This window comes from Echiichthys vipera (assembly GCF_963691815.1).
Source record: "Echiichthys vipera genome assembly, chromosome: 20".
Lineage (NCBI taxonomy): Eukaryota > Metazoa > Chordata > Actinopteri > Perciformes > Trachinidae > Echiichthys > Echiichthys vipera.
This window is the reverse complement of record NC_139845.1, coordinates 6267226-6287721: the sequence shown is the minus strand read 5'-3', so window position 1 is coordinate 6287721 and position 20496 is coordinate 6267226. Positions and strand designations below refer to the sequence as shown.

Below are 20496 nucleotides of genomic sequence, written 5' to 3'. Positions count from 1 at the left end.
CGAGGGCGGGGTATTTGCCACCCAGATCAGCTTTTTAATGTGCACCATCACGTGACAGAGGCCCTTTGGGTGTCATGCTGGCAGAGCAAGCACATCCATCTGAGTTTTAAAGAGACCCATGTCTCCCTCCGGTAGATGAAATGAAGGGAAGCCCGGGGCCAATTTGTTTCCAGGGAACAAAACCCTGTACAGGTTTTTGCTTCAGTCCTTAAAGTGGATTTTGATACACCATGATGCAGGTGATGATCACAATTCACCGGAGCGCTCTGCGGGCTTTGCGCTTGATAATGCCGCTCTGCCTTTTTCGCCAGTTAGATCCCTGGCTTCAGCCCCGCAGCCTATCTTGTCATGCCACAGCTGATTTGACACATCGATGGTGACAGGCGGCTCTGGCCTGAGCTGAGCCAAATGACCCACATAGAGATGGTCAATGTGTGGTCCTCCTCGTCCTGCAACAGCCCCCATGGAGCCACCACAAAGATCCAACTTAAAGGGGACATATTCTCTTTTACAGGTTCATATTTGTATTTGGGGGTTTCTACTAGAACATGTTTATATGCTTTAATGTTCAAAAAACACATTATTTTTCTCATACAGTCTGTCTGTATATATCCGTATTCATCCTTTGTCTTAAATGTTCCATTGTAGCACCTGTCTTCTTAACCTGATCTTCCCTGAGTCCCTTTTTGAGGTTCCTGCTCGAAAATGACATGCTCTTCTGTGGGTATGCAGCATGTGGGTCTGTATGCAAGCTACATGTTGCTGCAGAGGGGGATGTTGTTATACTGCCTGATTGCCCCCGCCGGCAGGGGCTTCAGGGAGGAACAGGTCAAGGCCCCCTTTTGAAAAAGCATTGATCAGCATCTCCGGTCTCCCGCATCTGCGCTCTCGGCATCTCTGCACCGTCGTTGTAGCTGGGAGATGACGGTAACACAGCACTGTAGCAGCACTTTCATCCTCAATATACATGTTAAATCAGTTTAATTTATTAATTTCTCTGTGGATTTCCTGTCGATTCTTCACAGTATTCACATAGCACTCAGACTTGCTTTATAATAACACAAAAAGACATGGATATCTCACCTTTTCCAATATGACACCTTCAAAGGTCTATAAATTCATTCTGTTAATTCTAACTTAGATTCATTTTTGCGAATCTTTACAGGAATGAGAGCAATTTTATTAATATCCCACTTCTCAAAAAGACATGAAGTCCTGAGAAGATTGAAAAAAAAAAAAAAAAAAAAAAGCAACACATAACACTGTTCCAGCAGAAAATGATTGTGAGCAATTTCCACACACGGGGACCATTTTCTGACACCCTCTATACCATTTTTGATAGCGGAGCGGTGAAAAAAAGCTAATAAAAATTTGGGTCATCACAGACAGCGGATCCATCCGGCTAAAACCAAATTGTCATCACTCTGCTTTGCTGAGCTAGAGTTTTAAAGGGAGGAAGCCAGGAGGGGAAATGGGTTAGCAGAGAGATAGAGAGAGCAGCTGTGTTGTGGTGTATTGCGCTGCCCCTGTCAGGCCAGGCTTATTGAATTGATGTCACTCCTTCAAACTCCAGCGGGTTTGGTCGCTGTGTGCAGGTGTGTGTGTGAGAGGGAGAGCGAAGGAGAGCGGGGAGGGAGGGAAATACTGATAACTGTGTGTTTCCTGTGAATATGGAGGACCTGGCAACGTTCCAGAGAATGAAGGAGGTTTCTGAGCCCCGGGCTTTAGAGCAGCCACTCAAATGATACAGAATTTACCGCCAATTCAGTACACATTTGTGTTTGCGGAGATGTCGGGGTGCCTGTTGTGTAGGACAGCTCATGTGTGAGCACCGTGCAAGTCTATTGTTTCAGTCAACCCCTCCCACACATCTACAAATACATAATACAAATAGCTAGCAGGGAAAACCTTAACTCCGTTACTCCTTTACTACATCACACATGTCTTGAGAAGGTTGTCAAAAGTTCTTCAGCCGTTACCAAAGTGGAATATCAATAGCCTATGTGACCAAAAAAAAAAAAAACAGGGTTCCTGGTCTTTGGTGAGAGAGCCTTGCAAGCCCTCGTGAAATTGTGCATTTAATCCAATTTATATGGAGCACTCAATTCATGTGTGAAAGAAGAGACAAAATGAAAGCATCCTCTTATGAAATGGATGTGCTATATTGTTCCCCTTTGACGGTGACGGAGCCCGCTGCTCATGAGTCACAATGTGAAGAGCATGAAAATGATTTTTCAATGCGTCACAAGTGTTTTAATCTGAAAAGATCAAATGTTCATATGGCAGAAAGTGTAATTTAGTTCTGGTGCCCTTGGCCCAGTCTCTCTCTCTCTCTCTCTCTCTCTCTCTCTCTCTCTCTCTCTCTCTCTCTCTCTCTCTCACACTCTCCATCTCCCTTTCTCTCTCTCTCTCCCTCTCACTCTCTCTCTCCTTTTCTGTCTCATCTCTCGGGTAGCAATTACAATTATGACGAAAATAGGAGATTAATCGTATGTCTTCTCCACACTATACGCACTGACACTGCTGCTGCCTACTGCAGCAATTTCAATTTTTAGTGGATTGTTAAACTCTGGTTATGATAAAAAAAATAAAAATAATAAAAAAGCACAGCACACTTGTATAGTAAATTAGGATCTTTCAAAATTGGCAGTTATACGCAGAAGAGCAACTTCATAGAAGGGACCATACTGTATAAAAGAATTCATCCATTGGTTTGTGGACTATTGTTTTAAAGCCTCGAGTTCGGCATTTTGGCTGTCACCATCTTGTTTTTGTGGAGCCGGAAGAGACCATATTTGAACAAGAGGGTAGAGCGCCAAGCTATATGGTAAGTTACCAGCTAGCTAGCTTGGTTAGCAAGGTGCATCCGCCATTCCCTTGAACATATTCAGTGGGATGCTAATGTTGGCTAGTTAAAAGGAGAATTTACTTAGAGGGAAAGAGGAACAGCTGACTCCTTTAGTGTGTTCTAGTACAACCGAACACTGAATATAAGACATTTTTAGGCGACCAAATGTTACAATTAACTTCCAGGAACTGGAAATAACAAGTTCACAGGCATTTAAAAGGTACACAGTGCCATGAATAGGGATTGCTAAGCCTCTATCCATGATTTCGCCATGGTAGCTAAAGCATACCTTGCTTTAAACCCTTCTTTATCATCTATTTCACTCATAAACGGGGCCATAATTTACAAAATGAATATCATGCTGTATTGAAAACGACTTGAAACTAATAAATCAAGTGAGAAGTTGGATCATTTTCTCATTGACAATCAGACTTCTTTTTGTAACCAGTGGCGTCGCCCCCTGCTGGCCCTGACAAAGAATGCTACTACTTTCCATTGTACTGTATAAAGCAAGGGTGTCAAAGTGATCCAGTAAAGGGCCGTGTGGCTGCAGGTTTTTATTCCAACCAATCAAAAACACACCTGGTCCAACAAATCAACTGTGTGAAGACAGTTCAGGTGATTGAGTAAGTTAAGTCAGGTGTGTTCTTGGTTGATCGGAATGAAAACCTGCAGCCAGACGGCCCTTTACTGGATCACTTTGACACCCCTGGTATAAAGGGTTAATATGTTGTAAGTAATCCCTAAGGTGACAATTTGTTGGTGTTTTGTATACATATTGTTTCTGTTGCCCCCAAGTGGCCAAAAGTTGAAGTTTGGTCATTTTAAGTAGCCCTCACTTTCATCAACAATTCATTAACTACTTAAAAAGCCATTAGTCGTAATTTTCAAGTGTGCATAATAAGGGGATATGATACCATTACCGTAACAGAAAACCGAGCAGGTGTTGTGTAAGCACACGGTAAATAATGAAGTGGAGGGGACTCTGGGGAGACCTGCCTGCCAACACCATCAATCCATACAATAAAATCTCTCTGTGTCTCCTTCTTTACCTCTCTCTCTTCTTCACTCCTTCCTCTTAGGATCTCCCATAACTCACTGGATTTAGTTCACTTTTTACCGTCCGGCTTAACTGCGTATAGCACGGCAGAGTAATAGGCTATTGACTTTTTGTCACACATTTGCAAATAGGCTTGTACAAGTATGAAATAAATATGAAATGGCTATGCTTCACCGATAATATTTTTGATGCACCTTCTCAGCTGCAGTCATCAATACTTTTCTCTCAGTGCGAAAGGAAGGAGCTCCATCCCCCGATGATATCCGTCAAAGTGATGCTCTCTCTCTGTCAGGTATCAGGCCGAGAGACAGGTCCGACTGGAGTTGTCTCTGTTTTGTGCTCGCCTGCCTGTCCTCATTAGACGCTGAGAGATTGACACGGCCCCCCTTCCCCTTTCCCCTTTGCCTTCAGCCCAGATGAAGCTCGGTGAACACTAGCAGGGTGTGAGCAATAATGAATCACTATTAGCCCGGTCACACTGGCTGACAACCAATTTAGAGAGAAGGAGAGGGTGCAGACAGTGACATCCAGGTAAATGAGAGCATTTAGCTTTAGACCGCAGGTAGCATGGGTATTTTTAAAAATCGTCTATCATGGGAGCTTAAAACAGATTATGTCTTATCTCCTGATATTTGTTTGTTCTCTTCAAGGCACTTTGATGCAATCAAGCAGCGTAAATTCAGTATCTCTTGGCCTTTTTAGCTGACTTCACCATGCGTGGGTACATTCTGACATCTAGTGGTGGTAAATAATTACAACATCAGATAAATGACTGGTTTCGTTTCAGCATGAAGGTGCTGACAAATGTTATTGTCCAATGTGTCATGTGATTAGAAAGAAATGAACTTTATCTCCAACAAAGTCAGAAGTAAAGGTGCAATTTTTCACAGATCCGAAAAATACTCCAGGTTCAGTAAAGCACTTCATGTACTCCATATACTATATGTTTCTGCGATTAAGACAACAATTTATATGACATACCCTGTTAGCAACAAATATGTGCTTGACATCTGGCTCATTAAGACAGATAACATATAATATGTTCATTTTATTATACACAACGTCACCAAATTCCACTAAGCACTTGATTTTTTTTTTTTTACCAAAATGAGTAGCAGTGAAGGATAATTCATTCATTCATCTTCAACCGCTTATCCCGGGGTCGGGGTCGCGGGGGGTGCTGGAGCCAATCCCAGCTGACATCGGGTGTGAGGCGGGGTACACCCTGGACAGGACGCCAGTCTATCACAGGGCACATAGAGACGAACAGAGACAAACAACCAATCACACCTAAGGGCAATTTTAGAGTCATCAATGAACCAAACACATGCGTGTCTTTGGACTGTGGAAGGAAACCGGAGAACCCGGAGAAAACCCACGCAGACGCGGGGAGAACATGCAAACTCCACACAGAAGGGCCCAGGCCGGGATGCGAACCAGAACCAGGAACCTTCTTGCTGTGAGGCGACAGTGCTAACCACTACACCACCGTGTAGCTCATAATGCACATGATAAATTCATTGGTGTTTGATGTAAAGTAATGTGTGAACAGTGACATGCAAAGACATTACAGTGTGTTCACGATACCTTATAGACTAAGCGAGAACAAAGTGAAGGCTTAATTGCTCAACTGAAGTGAAGCTCAGCATGCCTTAAAAAAAACCCAAGTCATTCCAGGAGGGAAGTGAAGAAATTAACAACCCCAGCATATGCTCGAAACGGCAAAGCTCCTTTATGAATGACAAACAGACCATCTGTGCATGTCGCTACACTCGTGTCAAAAAAGCACAGAAGCCAAACGAGTGCCATCAACTCGAGAAAATGAAGCTCACTTTAAAATCGCATTCATCTGGAAGGTGACAGGACAGCCGAGTAGACTGCAAGTTTGTACTCCAATCAATCACTAAAACCAGCTTCTGCAGCTCTGGGTATAAAAGAAAAGCTGCAGACTCTTGAGTCTCAAAAGTCACAAAGAAGCAACTAAAGAAATATTTAAGGTCCCAAATTGCATAAAATGAGGGTTCCATGGAGGGTTTTTTTAATTAAAAAGCTGGTTGAGGTGCTATATAAATATTGTGAAAATGTCAAAACGGTCAATCCACAGAGAAAAACACACAGTCCGTATTCAGAAACTGTGTCTTTCAGAGCTTCTTAGCCTCTTAAAGAGACAGGCACTAAAACAGAGGGCGGATACAGGTATATTCAGACAGACAGTATCAGAAAAATACTGTGTTTGTTGAACGTTAACATGTAAACATGTTCTAATAGAAACCCAAAATTCCAGTATGAAGCGGAAAATTAGCATGATATGTCCCCTTTAAAGTATTGCATGAATAACAGCCGACAAAATAAAGATTAAATACAGTAAAAATGGAATTGTCTTGGAGGTTGTCCTGGCCACTACGATGCTATGAGGAACCCTTCTATGGCAAATGCATGAACCACCCTACTCTGCCTCTAATTGACAGGTAATCGTTGGCTGGATTGGTTAAATTTAGGCATGAGGAATGAGATTGGTTGAGTTAAGGTAAGAATATTGTGGCAGCCAATCAGAGGCAGAGTTGGGCGGGTCATGCCTTTGCCACCTCAGCGGGTAATTGGGTGACAGTAGAGGGTCATTAGCAGATCAGGCTCACCTGGTCCCATTAAAGCTGGCTCCTGTTTTCACTCTGTTTCTCCCTTCCAGCTGTTGACAGCCACGCTGCATTACTTTCTTCTGCTTTGCACCTTCAACGCCTCCATAGCAATACTGCAATTGCTGGCATTCCTTAGCTACCCTTTCCGTCCTTGTCACATTCACTGAGCCAATGTGTGACAGCAGCAACAATTACCTAAATGTTTGCTACCATGAGCTAGCATTAGCCTCCAAAGCTACTGGCCATACCAGACTAAATGAGACTCAAGCAGCAAAACCTGTCAGTGTACAGAATTGAGAAACTGTTTTGTTGCTCGTGAAGTAAGATAACTAGCGCACCGCTGGCTAGTTAGCTAATCTGCTAATTCCACCATGCTTTCATCCAACACTGGTTACAGAAAATGAGCAACAATCATTCGTCTCTCATCTGGCCATAGCAATGTGCTTTACTACACTGTGTGGATGAACCATTAGATTTCTACAAATTTAGCAGCTGGCACTCTATCTTTTGTAATGTTAGTATTCCACTGCTCCTTTGGTCGGTGAGTAACCAAAGGAGCTCCCATAAGTTGGTTTATATGGAAGTTAATACAGGTGTTAGCCTGTTGCAATGACAGCCAACGATACACATAAAATGGTTGCCGCTCTGACCATCCTGCTATGTTGATTTGAATGGGAAGGTCCATTCTACTCATTCTATTTCTATGGTGTTTCTTTTCTTAAAAGCGTCATAGTCGCGCTTTAAGCTCTCGTCATACCACATCCTAACCATAAATTTAGGTGAATCACAATGACAAGTGAATCACACCACAAATATAGCCTCTGCAAAGAAGAAACATTTCCTCCAAATGCCCTTTACAAGAAATTAATTAAGTTGTTTTCTGGAAACAAAAAGTGTTCCCACCATGTCTTTGTTTTCCCACATTTCTAAAAAAACAGTTCTTGATGTCCTGCGTTTAAATGCACATTTGGCAGGAGCATCAGTGACTGTGAGGACTAATAAGTGTTTTGTTCTTTCCCAGACTGTTCCCTATAACTCAAATGGCTCTAATCAGACACCAGAGAGGGGCAATAGGGCCAAACAAAGCAAGTTATAAGAGCTATTACACCAAGTTAATCAAGTTACAATCACAGGAGCAATGTGGAGGCAGCAGATGGGTACAACCAAATGGACAGGGTGAGAAATAAAGATGAATAGAGTCTGCACACTGATGCTGTGGAGTTGTACATGCATTTATCAGGTAGCAAGAACCCACAGTGAGCAGCCTCTATTTTTCACTGTCTATTTGTTGCTGTTCATCGGAGCATAAAAATAGAAACATGTTCAGGAAAGGCTTTCTGGACAGTTACATCAAACTGTGATAAAGTAGGATGGAAATCCTGAAAGAAGTGAGAAGAGTGTGACCAAGAACAAGGAGATATTACATGATACATTCACTGAAAAGTGTTCTTAATTGCATAACTGGGAAAGCAGCATGGTATGATCAGCTGTATTTGCTGTGAAATGAAAGAATACCAAATTAGTGTGATTACCATTGGCTATACAGGGATATCATGCAAAAACTGAAATTTGAGCACTAAAAATAAACCTTTTACTGTAGTTTGCCAGTAGATGGCGACATATACTGAGAGAAACAAATGAGAAGAGGCTGCAGTTTTGGACCAAAGTATGAATATACAACATTTATCCCCTTCCTGGGGGTCCAACTAGACTCTTTGGTGGTGGTGTGATGATTACGTATCAGCAGAAAAGGCATACAATTTAAGACTTTACAGCTCAATTACTCATTCAGCTAAGAGTCTCTAAACTATCCTACACACACTTTTTTTTCTCTACTTTGTGAGGCAACATAGCTTCGCCCATTGGTTCACAACATTTTTGGCGTATGGATCCTTTTTCTACTTGTGACCCCTCATGACAAGAGTCTGATTCGTTCGACCAAAGAAGGACCCATCGAGCCCTGGAGAGGTGAAAGTATCCTGTATTTTTCAAGAAAAAAAGCAACCATTTGAAACAATCTTGAATAAATACCATTTTGAAAAACAGTATTGTTGTTTTTCTTTCCTTTTTGAATCACCATGTAACCCATCAGCCTTTTCTCCCTTGTGAACCATTGTGTTTGAGTGTAAATGTTTTTAGGTTAGTTAAGGGTTAAAAACTCTTGCCTGGCCTCTGAGCACCTCCTCCTTTGGATGACTCAACAAAACAGGAAGCAGGAAGTGATCGAAGCCTGAGCACGTACAATATCATCTGTCACAGGACTTTGCTTGTGAGGTATGTTTGTCTCAGACGTCACACGTGAAACTAGCAGCAGTTTTTACCTAAAGTTGGTGTGTGTTCAGTAGTGTCCATAAGGGTAATGTAAACAGATTAAGTAGTGAGGGATTGTGGGTATAAAGAATGGTTATATGTTGTTGATCAGTCTGCACCTTTGCCCTACTTTCAGTTTCACAGTTAAACAGGAGCTAGGGTCAGAATGGCAGGCAGGCTCTCACTCCCAGAACTGGACCTCTCCTGCTCCATATGCTGCGAAATCTTCCGGGACCCCGTGGTGCTCAAGTGCAGCCACAGCTTCTGTGCACCCTGTCTGAAGCAGTACTGGACTCACGCAGGACGGAGCCGTGACTGCCCTCTGTGCAGAACCCAGAGTGTGGATGAACCTGTGCCCAGTCTCACCCTGAAGAACCTGTGTGAGTCTTATATCCAGGAGGTTGAGGGTCTGGAGGAAACGGCGGGAGAGCTGTACTGTGATCCGGGGGAGATGTGCCCTCTTCACGGGGAGAGGCTGAAGCTCTTTTGTGTGCCAGACAAGGAGCCTATTTGTGTGGTTTGCCACACTTCAAGGAGGCACAAACAGCACGAATGTTGCCCTGTCAGTGAGGCTGTCACAGATGTGAAGGTAAATACTTTGCCTTCAAGATACAATGCAGCACTAAGGTAGAGTAATGACATGCTGTTCCTTGTGGCTGCTTTTCTAAGTTGTTGTTGTGAACAGCTGTTATAGCCTCTGAACACCCACACAGGTGTTTTCAGTTATTACACCGCAGCTTGGGTTGAAGGTGGGCAGGGCTTTGATGAGAATTTGATGGAAATGTATGAGGTCATACATGTCCGTCTACCACTTACAACGATGCAGGTGTACTTTGTCCCGCCTTAACAGGTGAAACAAAGCTAACAGGAGACTCGGGAAGATGTCAGTCAATCACAGTAGACACACCCACACAGTCCTGAGAAGAGGTCTAACCAAACAGGTTAAGTGAAAACACCTGTGTGGGTGTTCAGAGGCTTTAAGAGCTTTTACCAGCCTTAACTTCACAAGAGAACCAATGCTAATCTTTAGGTCCATACTTGTATTTTGGGTTACTACAAGAGAAAGCATGCGTTAATGTTCAAAAAGCACATTATTTTTTCTCACACCGTCTGTCTGTCTGTATATACCTGTATTTAAGCTCACTTTAAGCACCTGTCTCTTTAAGACCCTCTCCTGGAAAAGCCCACACTGCCCTGATTAGTCAGCATTTCTGGATCTTTCGCATACGCGCTCTCGGTCTCTCTGCACCGTCATTGCAGCCGGAGAATGACAAACTGCACTGTAGCAGCTCTTTCTACCTATATATATAGTATAGCATGGTTGTGACATCACATCTGTACTGAAGTCCTGTAAGGCTCATTTAAAGACACGGCTTCTGAATATGGGCTGTTTGCATTTCTCTGTGGATTGAACGTTTTTATACTTTCACAGTATTTATAGCATCTTTGCCTGCTTTGCGATCAAAGACCAGCCTTCAAAGTAATTTGCTCTTAATGATCTACTCAGGGGAAAATGAAGTCTGCCCTCAGCTCACTGCAGGAGAGGAGGGATGCTTTTGACAAAATGAAGAAAAACTACGAGGATACCGTGGAATGCATTCAGGTGCGGTGCTGTTTTTTGGTGACGTTTCCTCTAATGACCGTCATTCACTTGCTGGTAATTTCCAAGAGATACTTACAGAGGGTTTTTATTTCAGGTCCAGGCAAGATTCGTGGAGAGGCGAACCCGAGAGGAGTTTGAAAAACTTCACAGCTTCCTTGAAGCCGAGGAGGAAGCCAGGATGGAGGCGGTGAGGGCGGAGGAAGAGCAGAAGACTCGAGCGGTGACGCAGAAGATTGAAGAAATCAGCGCAAGCATAGCATCTGTGTCTGAATCCATCCGAGCCTTAGAGGTGGAGATAGCTTTGGAGGGCATCTCTGTCCTTCATGTGAGTCTGTAAATGTTTGAAATATGTATAAATGCATTGATACAGGCGTAAAAAGTTTCTGTTTTTAATACTTTTGCCTCTATGTTTTTCAGAAATGCAAGAGCGCTTTGGCAAGGTGAAACAAAAAAAGCTTTTTTACTTTTAAACTGGTCTTATCTTCTCTCTGCTCTCATTATGAGACACATAAACTCTCTGATTCTGCTCCCTGCAGAGCTAACAGCCCAATGCAAGATCCAGTTATGGCTCCCGGGGCGCTTTTAAATGTGGCAGAATATCTGGGGTCCCTGAAATTCCACGTGTGGAAGAAGATGCATAAAATCGTCAAATACAGTGAGTACACACTCCCGTCCTACTTCTCAGGGCGCGGTGAGGTCCTTTAAACTTTCAGAAGTAGTTTCACCTCATCGTGTATTCCTGAGGCGGAGAAAAGTTTCTGATGCTGAATGAACTACGGTCAGAGTGTGTTTCCCAGGGACAGCTGACAATCTGCCATGTTTCTTTCAGCCCCGGTGACTCTGGACCCCAACACTGCTGCCCCGTGGCTCATCCTGTCAGACGACCTCACCAGCATCTGTGACAGTGATGAGAAGCAGAAGCTGCCCGACAACCCGGAGAGGTTCGACCCCGATACCGGTGTACTGGGCCGCGAGAGCTTCACCGCAGGGAAGCACGCCTGGGACGTCAACGTGGGAGATAACACGGCGTGGGTTGTCGGCGTGGCTAAAGAATCCGTCCAGAAGAAGGAGAAAGTGTCTTCAGTGCTGAAGAACGGCTACCTGAGCGTGTACTTTTACCACAACATGTACTTTGCAGGTACTTCTCCTTTGACAAGGCTCAACTTGAAGAGGAACCCGCAGAGGATCAGAGTGCTGCTGGACTGTGACAAGGGCAGGGTGTCTTTCTACGACCCGCGGGACAACACGCACATCTACACCTTCAAGCACGCCATCACCGAGAGAGTCTACCCTTACTTCTGGGTGGGTTGTCAGCAGTGTCCCTTGACGGTGGAGCCGCTGGAGGTTTCTGTGAAAGCTGTGGATTATTTCTGAAAGTGCATTTCACCTTCACAAGTTGCATAATATCGGCACTTTATGTCCTGGTTTAATTCAGTGTCCTAAAACATGTTTCCAGTTTAAAATATAATGAATACATTGGGTCTCTGCACTACTATAAAAGGTGTTACTATGCCTTTAAAATACTTTATATAAAACGACACTTAATAGGCTTTATGTGCAAGTGCAATGATTGATCATTTACAAATAAATGATTTACAAATATGACGGCTTCCCTTGGTTTTGTGCCTCCTGCAGGTGCTGTCTGTAGTCTAGGCATTGATGTTTGGCCTCAAATGAAACAATGGGTATAAATGTGAATGCGTACCACAGGGGTTATGATTGGTAACTATGAGAAATGTCATAGTGGCTGTCATTTCTATATATGAAAGTACAGACCGACTCAATAGAGTAATGTAAATGTAATATTAACAGCTGTTACTCCAAATGTTATTTTAGGCAGATTACAATTACATTTTGTGGTGTGGTGGTTAGCACTGTCGCCTCACAGCGATAGGGTTCCTGGTTTGAATCCCAGCTGGGGCCCTTCTGTGTGGAGTTTGCATGTTCTCCCCGTATCTGTGTGGGTTCTCTCCGGGTTCTCCGGTTTCCTCCCACAGGTTAATTGATGGCTCTAAATTGCCCGTAGGTGTGAATGGTTGTCTGTCTCTGTTCGTCTCTATGTGTCCTGTGATAGACTGGCGTCCTGTCCAGGGTGTACCCCGCCTCACGCCCGATGTCAGCTGGGATCGGCTCCAGCCCCCTGCGACCCCGACCCCGGGACAAGCGGTTGAAGATGAATGAATGAATGAATGAATGAATGAGATTATAAAAAAAGGTGACAAATGAATTAAAAAAGCCCACGTAAACAGCAGGTACAAATACCAAAAGCATACTTATACCCACATACAAATATACAGGATATTATTATTATTATTATTATTATTATTATAAACTGAGTGAGATTTGAGATGGGAAATGAATTAAAGCGCAAAAGATAAAATGTGTTTTTGGTATTTCATTATGAAGTTATGGAGGACAATTTTTTGTCGAGTATTCATAGGTAACATGAACCTTGTATTTTTATTTGGTCTATTGGAATTTATATTTAACAAGTACGTATAAAATAAAGCCTAATATTATTTTACTGTTTTACGGTATCAGATCAGCTGAGTTGGTGCCCTATACAGTCTGGCATTTGTATAATATCTTTATAACTTATTTTAATAGTTTTGTTGTTTGTTTTTACATTTTTCTTTCATCTAAAATATATATTTGAATGCTGTTATTTTATATGTCTGTATGCATGTATATATGTATGTGTGTGCCATCACTGTGAAATCCCTGTTTATATTGTATTCTCTGTGTTCACTGCTCTTTTATTTTGTTAAGCACCCTGTAACCCTGGTGTTGAAAGGCCCTATAACAATAAAGTTTATTATAATTCTGTAAGTTTGTATGCTACTGTAACTTTCTAAATGTCATCTACACGTGTAACCACTGTGAGAATAATCCTAATCTTATAATAATCGTAATCTTGTTTTTTATTTTGTTAAGCACCTTGTAACCCTTACTTTGAAAGGCCCTACAAAAATAAAGTTTATTACTATTTAGTAAGTTTGCATGCTACTGTAACTTTCTAAATGTCACCTACACGTGTAACTACTGTGAGAATAATCCTAATCTTATAATAATCCTAATCTTATTCACTGTTGATACTTTAACAGGGCTTTGATGCGCCCGCTTCAGCCCACGCGCTCACACCTGGTCCTCCTGTGGTGCACGCGTCGTTGCAGCAGCAGCAGCAGAAGCAACAGCAGCAGCGGTGTGCAGCAGCAGCGGTGTGTGCCGGTCTTTAGTTCACTTTCCCGGACACGTCGTGACATTACTTCCATAACTTTGCGGGTCACTTAATCTGTGTAAAAGCTGCATTTGTCCAGCAAGGTTCACCGTGAAAGGCCTCAGCGGGTAAAGGTACTTGTTTATTAGCCAGGTATAGCTCCAGTGCTAATAGTGTGTGTAGCTAAGAGTTGTGGAAGACGCACTCAGAGCTAACTAGCTGTAGAAATACTCTGTTACAAGTAAAAGTACTGCATTCAGAATGTAACTGGAGTAAAAGTACAAAAGTATTAGCATGAAAATGTACTTGTCAAAGAGTAAAAGTGCTCATTATGCAGAATATTGTGTAATTAGATCGTAATTATTGGTAGATAAATGTAATTATGACATTCAGCTGATAAAGGTGGAGCTCATTTTATTGACTTTATGCACTGCTGATGTATTTTTTCACATTATGTCTTATTTTATTGTTGTTTAATATTTTGTGTTAATCTGAAACTGTAAAGTAACTAGTAACTAAAGTTAACTAATAAATGTAGTGGAGTAAAACCTACAATATATCCTCTGAAATGTAGTGGAGTAGAAGTTTAAAGTAGATTGAAATGGAATTAGTCAAGAAAAGTACAAGTACCTCAACATCGTACTTGAGTAAATGCATTTTACAGTACTTGTTTACTCTTTAAAAGATAACTTTTGGGCAGTGTTCAAGCCTTTATGATATGGGTTAGACAGGAAATGGGGTGTTTGAGAGGGGGAGACATGCAGCAAAGGGCCGCAGGTCGGAGTTTAACCCGCGGCCGCTGCCTCGAGGACCTTCAGCCTCTTAACATGGGGGCGACTGGCTGCTCTGACCACTGTGCCACTGGCCGTTCCCTGTACTCAGTCACCTTTGACCACAGGTTTTTAATTCACTAGAACGTAGAGTTGATATAAATGGAGACTCTCACGTAGGTGGACGTTAATACAGCATCAAAACAAAAACATTTTTCCCTGTGTAGTTTGATTGTATACTATATACCTTTTAATTAAATACAGAGATAAACGTACTTAATCTGAGTGTTCTTTGTTCTAAGTTACTAAAAATAAATTGTTCAACGTGTTTTTTTACACGAGGTCCAAGATGCCGAATGTTTCAACCAGAAGAACAAAGAGAAAGATGGCAGACTCTGAGCCCCCCTCCAAATCCTCCAAAGTCACCTTCCTGAGCCCGTCTCTTATCCTACTGGAGATCCCCGCAGGCACCAACACCAGCCTCCCTGTGTGGGACGCAGTGAGATCCCAGCAGGTCGACATCGCCTGGAACGTCAGCCCCTACAGCGTCAGTGTTCATTTAACCCCTGCGACCTCTAAGCAGGGTAAGAGTACAACTTCCAAACGAAGTGAAAGCACATCCAGCGTAGCAGCACAGACCTTAGTGCCTTCACCTGGGATCCTACAGCCTCAGATGGTCGTCCAGCCCATCGGTCAGCAGCACGGTGCCTCCCAGAACCCTTGTGTCATGCTCACACTTTCCCAAAACAGCACCCAGGTGCTCCCGAGCCTTCTGCAGAACACACCTCCGAACCTTACGCCAGCCACCTCCCTCCTCGTTTCCCTCCCTCTCATCATCACCCAACCACAGCCCGCCCATCAGCCTGGCACCCCTTCCAAGCAACAGATCCAGACCCCAACATCCACCCCCACCAAGCTGCAAGCCCCGTCCAAAGTGCCAGTCCCCTCTCCGTTCTACACCAAGATCTCCTCTGACATCCGCGTCTGTGACAACTTCCTCCTGGGTTCGTGTCGCACAATGAAGAAGTGTACGATGCACCACACTCCCTACCCGTTTCACTGGCAGCTGTGGTGTGCGACGGCCCACGAGTGGATCGACATCCCCTCTCGCTCTCAGGTCATACTGGAGAAGAGCTACTGCAGCGTCAGCAGAGAAGCCATTTGTATTAAGGATGGGTGAGTAAGGGCGCACTCACACTGTCCTTCCGCACCGCGACCCGGGCATTAGGGTACTTGTCCATACGTCCATACGCCATCACGCCGTAACAGTCATACGCATTGATCGCGTGTGTGTGGCTTTGTTTACAAATCTTTCCACAGACCTCGGAGTTTTTGTGCGTCTTGTTGACTGTTTTTGATTACTTTCATCGACCAAATCTGCAGTAAACACTCCACCTCTGCATCACCGCCATTGTTGTTGTTGTTAAATGTCCGCGCATGGTCCGTCCATCTATTTACATGTCCGAACAGGCGGACATAACGCTACTGCCGTAGGGCTCGTGCTCGTACACGTGCGCACGCTCGTGCTCGTACATGTGCAAACAGCTCCGCTAAAGCCCACCTCTTTCAAGCTGGCCATGGGCGGCCCGCTGTCGGCTGTTATGCGCGGAACGGGTGCACTCACACTGCTTAAAGGTACTAGGCTTTAGCTGAAAAAACGGTTTTGGCCCGGTAAAGAACGACAGTGTGCGCCCTAAGAGCGCGGAACCGGAGTCAAATCTCTGGTTTGAGCTTGATCGGGTGTTGCTTTTAGAAGATATTTTCTTCCGATAAAAACCGTTACATCACTGAACACTCTGCGTATCTTTCCAGAGTTAAAGACAAAAGTTAGTGTGTTTAAAGTGCGACCTTAATGCTCTTTTGTTAAACCCTCCCTTTAGGCTTGCCCACTACACTCTGGACTTTGCGTCGATGAAGTTGGACGACGTATCCAAGTACGACGGGGTTAGACGACTGACTAACTCTGACAGTGTGCTCAAGAACCCCTACTTTCCCAGTAGATTGAAAATCTACTGGTGGAACAACCCAAACTGGGAGGAGTACAACAAGGTGAACCTTTTCATACTTTTACATTATCTCAGTGGCTCAGGCGGAGTTTGCAAGTTCCCCTCACGTTCACGCGGGTTTTCCCCGGGTTTTCTGGTGCCACCAAAATATGAATCCTCTCCCTGAGAGTTCCCTCTGGAAGGGTTTCCTGTGTAAAAGCTGTCGAATCAAATATGCAAATAGGCTGATTATGAATGGACCCCTATGCACAGAGCCCCACCCTGTCTTTATAGGAACGAGACACCCAAACTCCAAGAGTCTATTCAGTACTTTTAAGAACTTTTACGTCTCTTAATAGTCGTTTTTTTGCATCTATTTTTGGTTATTGTGTGTCTGTACGTGGACATTAACATCTCTTTGTTTGATTTGCATCTATTTTTGTTTGTGCATTATTTTGTGGACTATCTTTAGTCATTTTGTGCTTCTTTGTAGTAATTAAGCGTCTCTTTGAGATCATTTTGTGGGAGGTCCATACACTGCAGTAATACATCCATAGAAACCGATGATCCACTGTGTCGACCCCTAACTGGAGCAGTCAAAAGAAGAAGAAAAGACATTTTTATTATCGCCCCTTGGCTAGTGTCCCTTTTTTCTCCACAGTCCTCTTTTATCTCTAAGCACTCTCTTAGCTAACATAAGTTGCATCCAATGCCATTTCCCAGCAGCTCCTTGTTCATTAATTGGTTCATCTCTCCATAGGATCTCTCCGTCTTGCTGCTAAACAAGATGAGTGCAAAGGAACCCGAGTGTTCCTTCAGTATCGGCCCACAGGAGTACAAGCTGGACTTCGCCACCATGATCCAGACCAACCTCACCACAGGGTTCCGAAGAGAAGTTCGCTGCAGACCCGCCTACCGCTCCCCTGATTCCATGAAGCCTTACCTAAAGTCCGTATCCATTTCTGTGTGTCAGGCACATTAAATACAACATTTCAATCCAAACTAAATTGTACTGGTGGAGCTGAAACAAACCCAGTAGTTTATAGTAGTAGAATTATAAGTGCTCGGCTTGAGATGTACGGTAAACGCAAGCGTTTTGTAAGGAAAGTCCTCCGAAATGGTCGCATATCTCCTCTTCATCACATTAATACCCTCCCTCCACCCAGGACAGGAATTCACACGGACCCCACCGAGTCTGTCAGTGATCCTCCAGGGGCAAACTTCAGTGTGGACCCTCTGGCGGAGTTCAGCTCCTGGTACCCTCCTGTGTGGTGTCTGGCCTCAGAGCAGGACTACAGCCTGGTGGACCTTCCGGCGGGTTCACAGGCCTACCGGAGTGTCCTAAACCTCTTCTATGAGAGTCTGCCTGAGACCAAGGTGGACATCGTCAGCATCCAGCAGGTCCAGAACCTCCTCCACTGGGACAAGTATCAAAGGTTCAGCTTCCTGTTTTATAAAACTTAAAATGCTGAAGTTAAAGTTACTAAGCCGCAGGATCGATTTGTAGCCACACAACTTCAGCCTGTCAGTAACAAGGTAACCGCGGAACTGTTAACCTGTCTGTATGAATATTTGAGAATCTCTTTTCCAAAACACTATAAATCCATTTTAATAATTTTCAGGAAAACGGACGGACAAAACGAAAAACTCTCCTGCTTCAGAGCGCCGCCATGTTGAATCGCATAGAACGCTCACTGAATTCTGATTGGTCGAGAGGACGTATCGCATTTAGGCTAAAAATAGTTTGCCGCTGGTCGCAGTTTGGAAAGGAACTGCATCTTGCGGAACATTTTAAACAAGGAAATATAGAGATTTGGTATGAAACACTGATGAAGCAGTGAATAGGTTCTGTATACAGCAAAGTTGGATGACACACTCATTTTTTTTTTTAAATTTGGCTTTTATCTCGTTTTGGAAAAGAGCTCTTCATTTAAAGGCAAGCATTTCGCATTTTCCTGTAAATTATTTGTCACGCCCCACACAGGTGTGTAAAGGCAAGCGTAAGCCCTGTTCGATAACATTAATGGGAAAATAAAGAAATAGAGCCCAGGTTGAAAAATACCTTAATTCCCCTTTAAGTTTTCTATGTGAGTTGAGTACGAAGACGCAAGAACCGTACAAAAGAACCCAGCCACATCGAAATACTGGTATCTACGTTGTCATTACAGGCACAAGGCGTACATGCAGAAGCAGGACACCAAGTCCCCGCAGCCTCTTGAGAGACATCTCTTCCACGGGACAAACAAAAACGCCTCAGAGGACATCTGCCACAATAACTTCGACCACCGCTTGGCCGGGCTCCACGGGACATCACAGGGTTACGGCTCCTACTTCGCCACCACAGCCGCCCACTCCCACACCTACTCCGTGAAGGAGGGGCCGGATGAGGTTCGCCACATGTTCCTGGCCAAAGTCCTGGTGGGGAAGGTGAGTCTGGGAAGGACCAGCTACCACCGGCCACCGCCGCTCAACAAGACAAAGCAGTTCTGTCTCTACGACACCTGCGTGGATGACACGACTAAACCCACCATGTTTGTAGTTTATGATAGCTGTCAGTGCTACCCATACTACCTCATCAAGTACCAAGACCTGCCCAAAGAGATTGATATTTCATGAAGAGGACGGACATTGATAGCAGGGGAGTTAGTTGATGCTAATTGTTCAGACATTAACAGTGTTAGAGGTGTTGTAAGATGACCTCAAATGTTATCAGGTTTATCAAATGTTATGAATGGGAAACGCTGCGTTCGTTGAGATCAAATGTGCAATATGTTGGTTACTGGCAATGAAGTTCTACTTAAATAATGAAGACATGAAAGCAGACAGTTCAAATGTAGTTCAAACTTAGGAAGCACTTTTTCAAAATGTCTTTATTTTGGTCATTCAAACATTTCATATCGATGGAAATAAGTACTTGTCTCAAAGGTGTTCTGAATCAACTTCCGTCATGTTCCTGAAAATAAAATTATTCACCGAGTACGTTCACGTCTCTGTGTCTCAACATGATAGACAAGTTTGATCATCCACTGTTAAAGTTTTAGCCATATATATCTGGTTTGTTTTTTCTCAAATGCCAGACTGGAATGTGTTTCACCAAAGTAGTAAAAGCAAATATATTTCAAAATATTTCCTACAAAGTCTTTTGTGCTCTCTATACATACAACTCCATTGCCCGCAAAATGTCAAAACATGATTTTCATAAATTGCTGGCACACTTATTTTGAAAGTATTTTAACATTAATTTCCTTAAAACCATCCAGAATGAACCAAATATAAGGGACATTTAATGAAGATGTAAATGATGCGATCCCTTATTGACTTCCCTTACGTTTCCCTTGGGGAGATGGAGATGCAGAGGCAGTAATTTTTTTTGAACAGACAAAATGTGGAATGCACCAATTGCCTCCATCTCACCTCGATAAAATATCACTTATATCTTTATTATTCATTCAGTAGAGTTCTTGTTAATCTCCACACAGTCTGGGGGCGACTCTCTCATCCGTGCACTACTGAAAATATAAACTGTCTAGTCTGTAAATGGTTCATTTGTTTATTTTAAAATCCTGTGTCTCGAAATGACATTTAGTATCTTGATGTGGTTCAAAGACCGCTAGAGTAGATTTCATAAGGCATTACTTTGTATTTCATATACAGTATTTATCCCGTCCTTTCTTACGTTATGTGCAATTCTGCATTTGTTTTTCTCATGATCACCTTGTTACGACAAAGAAAAAGCACAATTATAAGATAAAAATGACACTTATTCACAAAACAAAAGTAAGAATAGCCTGTTGAATAACGCACCTTCCACATGAGAACAAAAGGGATGACGAAATAATCACAATGATGTCACACTACGTAGCCATATGTCAAGATGTAAACAAGATTGAAATTCTGACTGTGATGCACGTTACTCACAAGCGTTTGATGGATGTAAAACAACTTGACTAAATGACTCCAGTATAAGGTTTGGCCTGAGGGTGGTGCCAGAGGAAAGGCCATGTTCTTATGTAATTTAAAAGAGTTTATACTCGGTAAAGCAACATCTCAGGCGACATTCCCTCACC

The 20496-nt window shown here is 43.2% G+C and overlaps 2 protein-coding genes across 2 annotated transcripts; both read left to right on the top strand.

Annotated features, from left to right (window-relative positions):
• Positions 1-8757: 8757 nt before the first annotated feature.
• trim35-14 (tripartite motif containing 35-14) lies at positions 8758-12001 on the top strand. Its single transcript, XM_083934865.1, has 7 exons — positions 8758-8818; positions 8991-9443; positions 10362-10457; positions 10552-10782; positions 10875-10897; positions 10994-11112; positions 11287-12001. Exons 2-7 carry the CDS (start codon positions 9021-9023, stop codon positions 11829-11831), a joined length of 1437 nt encoding a protein of 478 aa, XP_083790991.1. The 5' UTR covers positions 8758-8818; positions 8991-9020; the 3' UTR covers positions 11832-12001.
• Positions 12002-14793: 2792 nt separating this feature from the next.
• Positions 14794-19045, top strand: LOC310962563 (protein mono-ADP-ribosyltransferase TIPARP-like; the record flags this gene model as incomplete). Its single annotated transcript, XM_083935067.1, has 5 exons — positions 14794-15620; positions 16325-16493; positions 17190-17377; positions 17596-17865; positions 18598-19045. 5 exons carry the CDS (start codon positions 14794-14796, stop codon positions 19043-19045), a joined length of 1902 nt encoding a protein of 633 aa, XP_083791193.1.
• Between the last annotated feature and the right edge of the window lie 1451 nt (positions 19046-20496).

What these genes read in the sequence shown, in the direction of transcription:
- trim35-14 (XM_083934865.1), top strand. Translation starts at nt 9,021, where the DNA reads ATGGCAGGCAGGCTCTCACTCCCAGAACTGGACCTCTCCTGCTCCATA. An exon ending in AGGCTGTCACAGATGTGAAG is followed by an intron (nt 9,444 to 10,361) that starts GTAAATACTTTG and finishes TGATCTACTCAG; the next exon opens with GGGAAAATGAAGTCTGCCCT. An exon ending in ATACCGTGGAATGCATTCAG is followed by an intron (nt 10,458 to 10,551) that starts GTGCGGTGCTGT and finishes TTTTTATTTCAG; the next exon opens with GTCCAGGCAAGATTCGTGGA.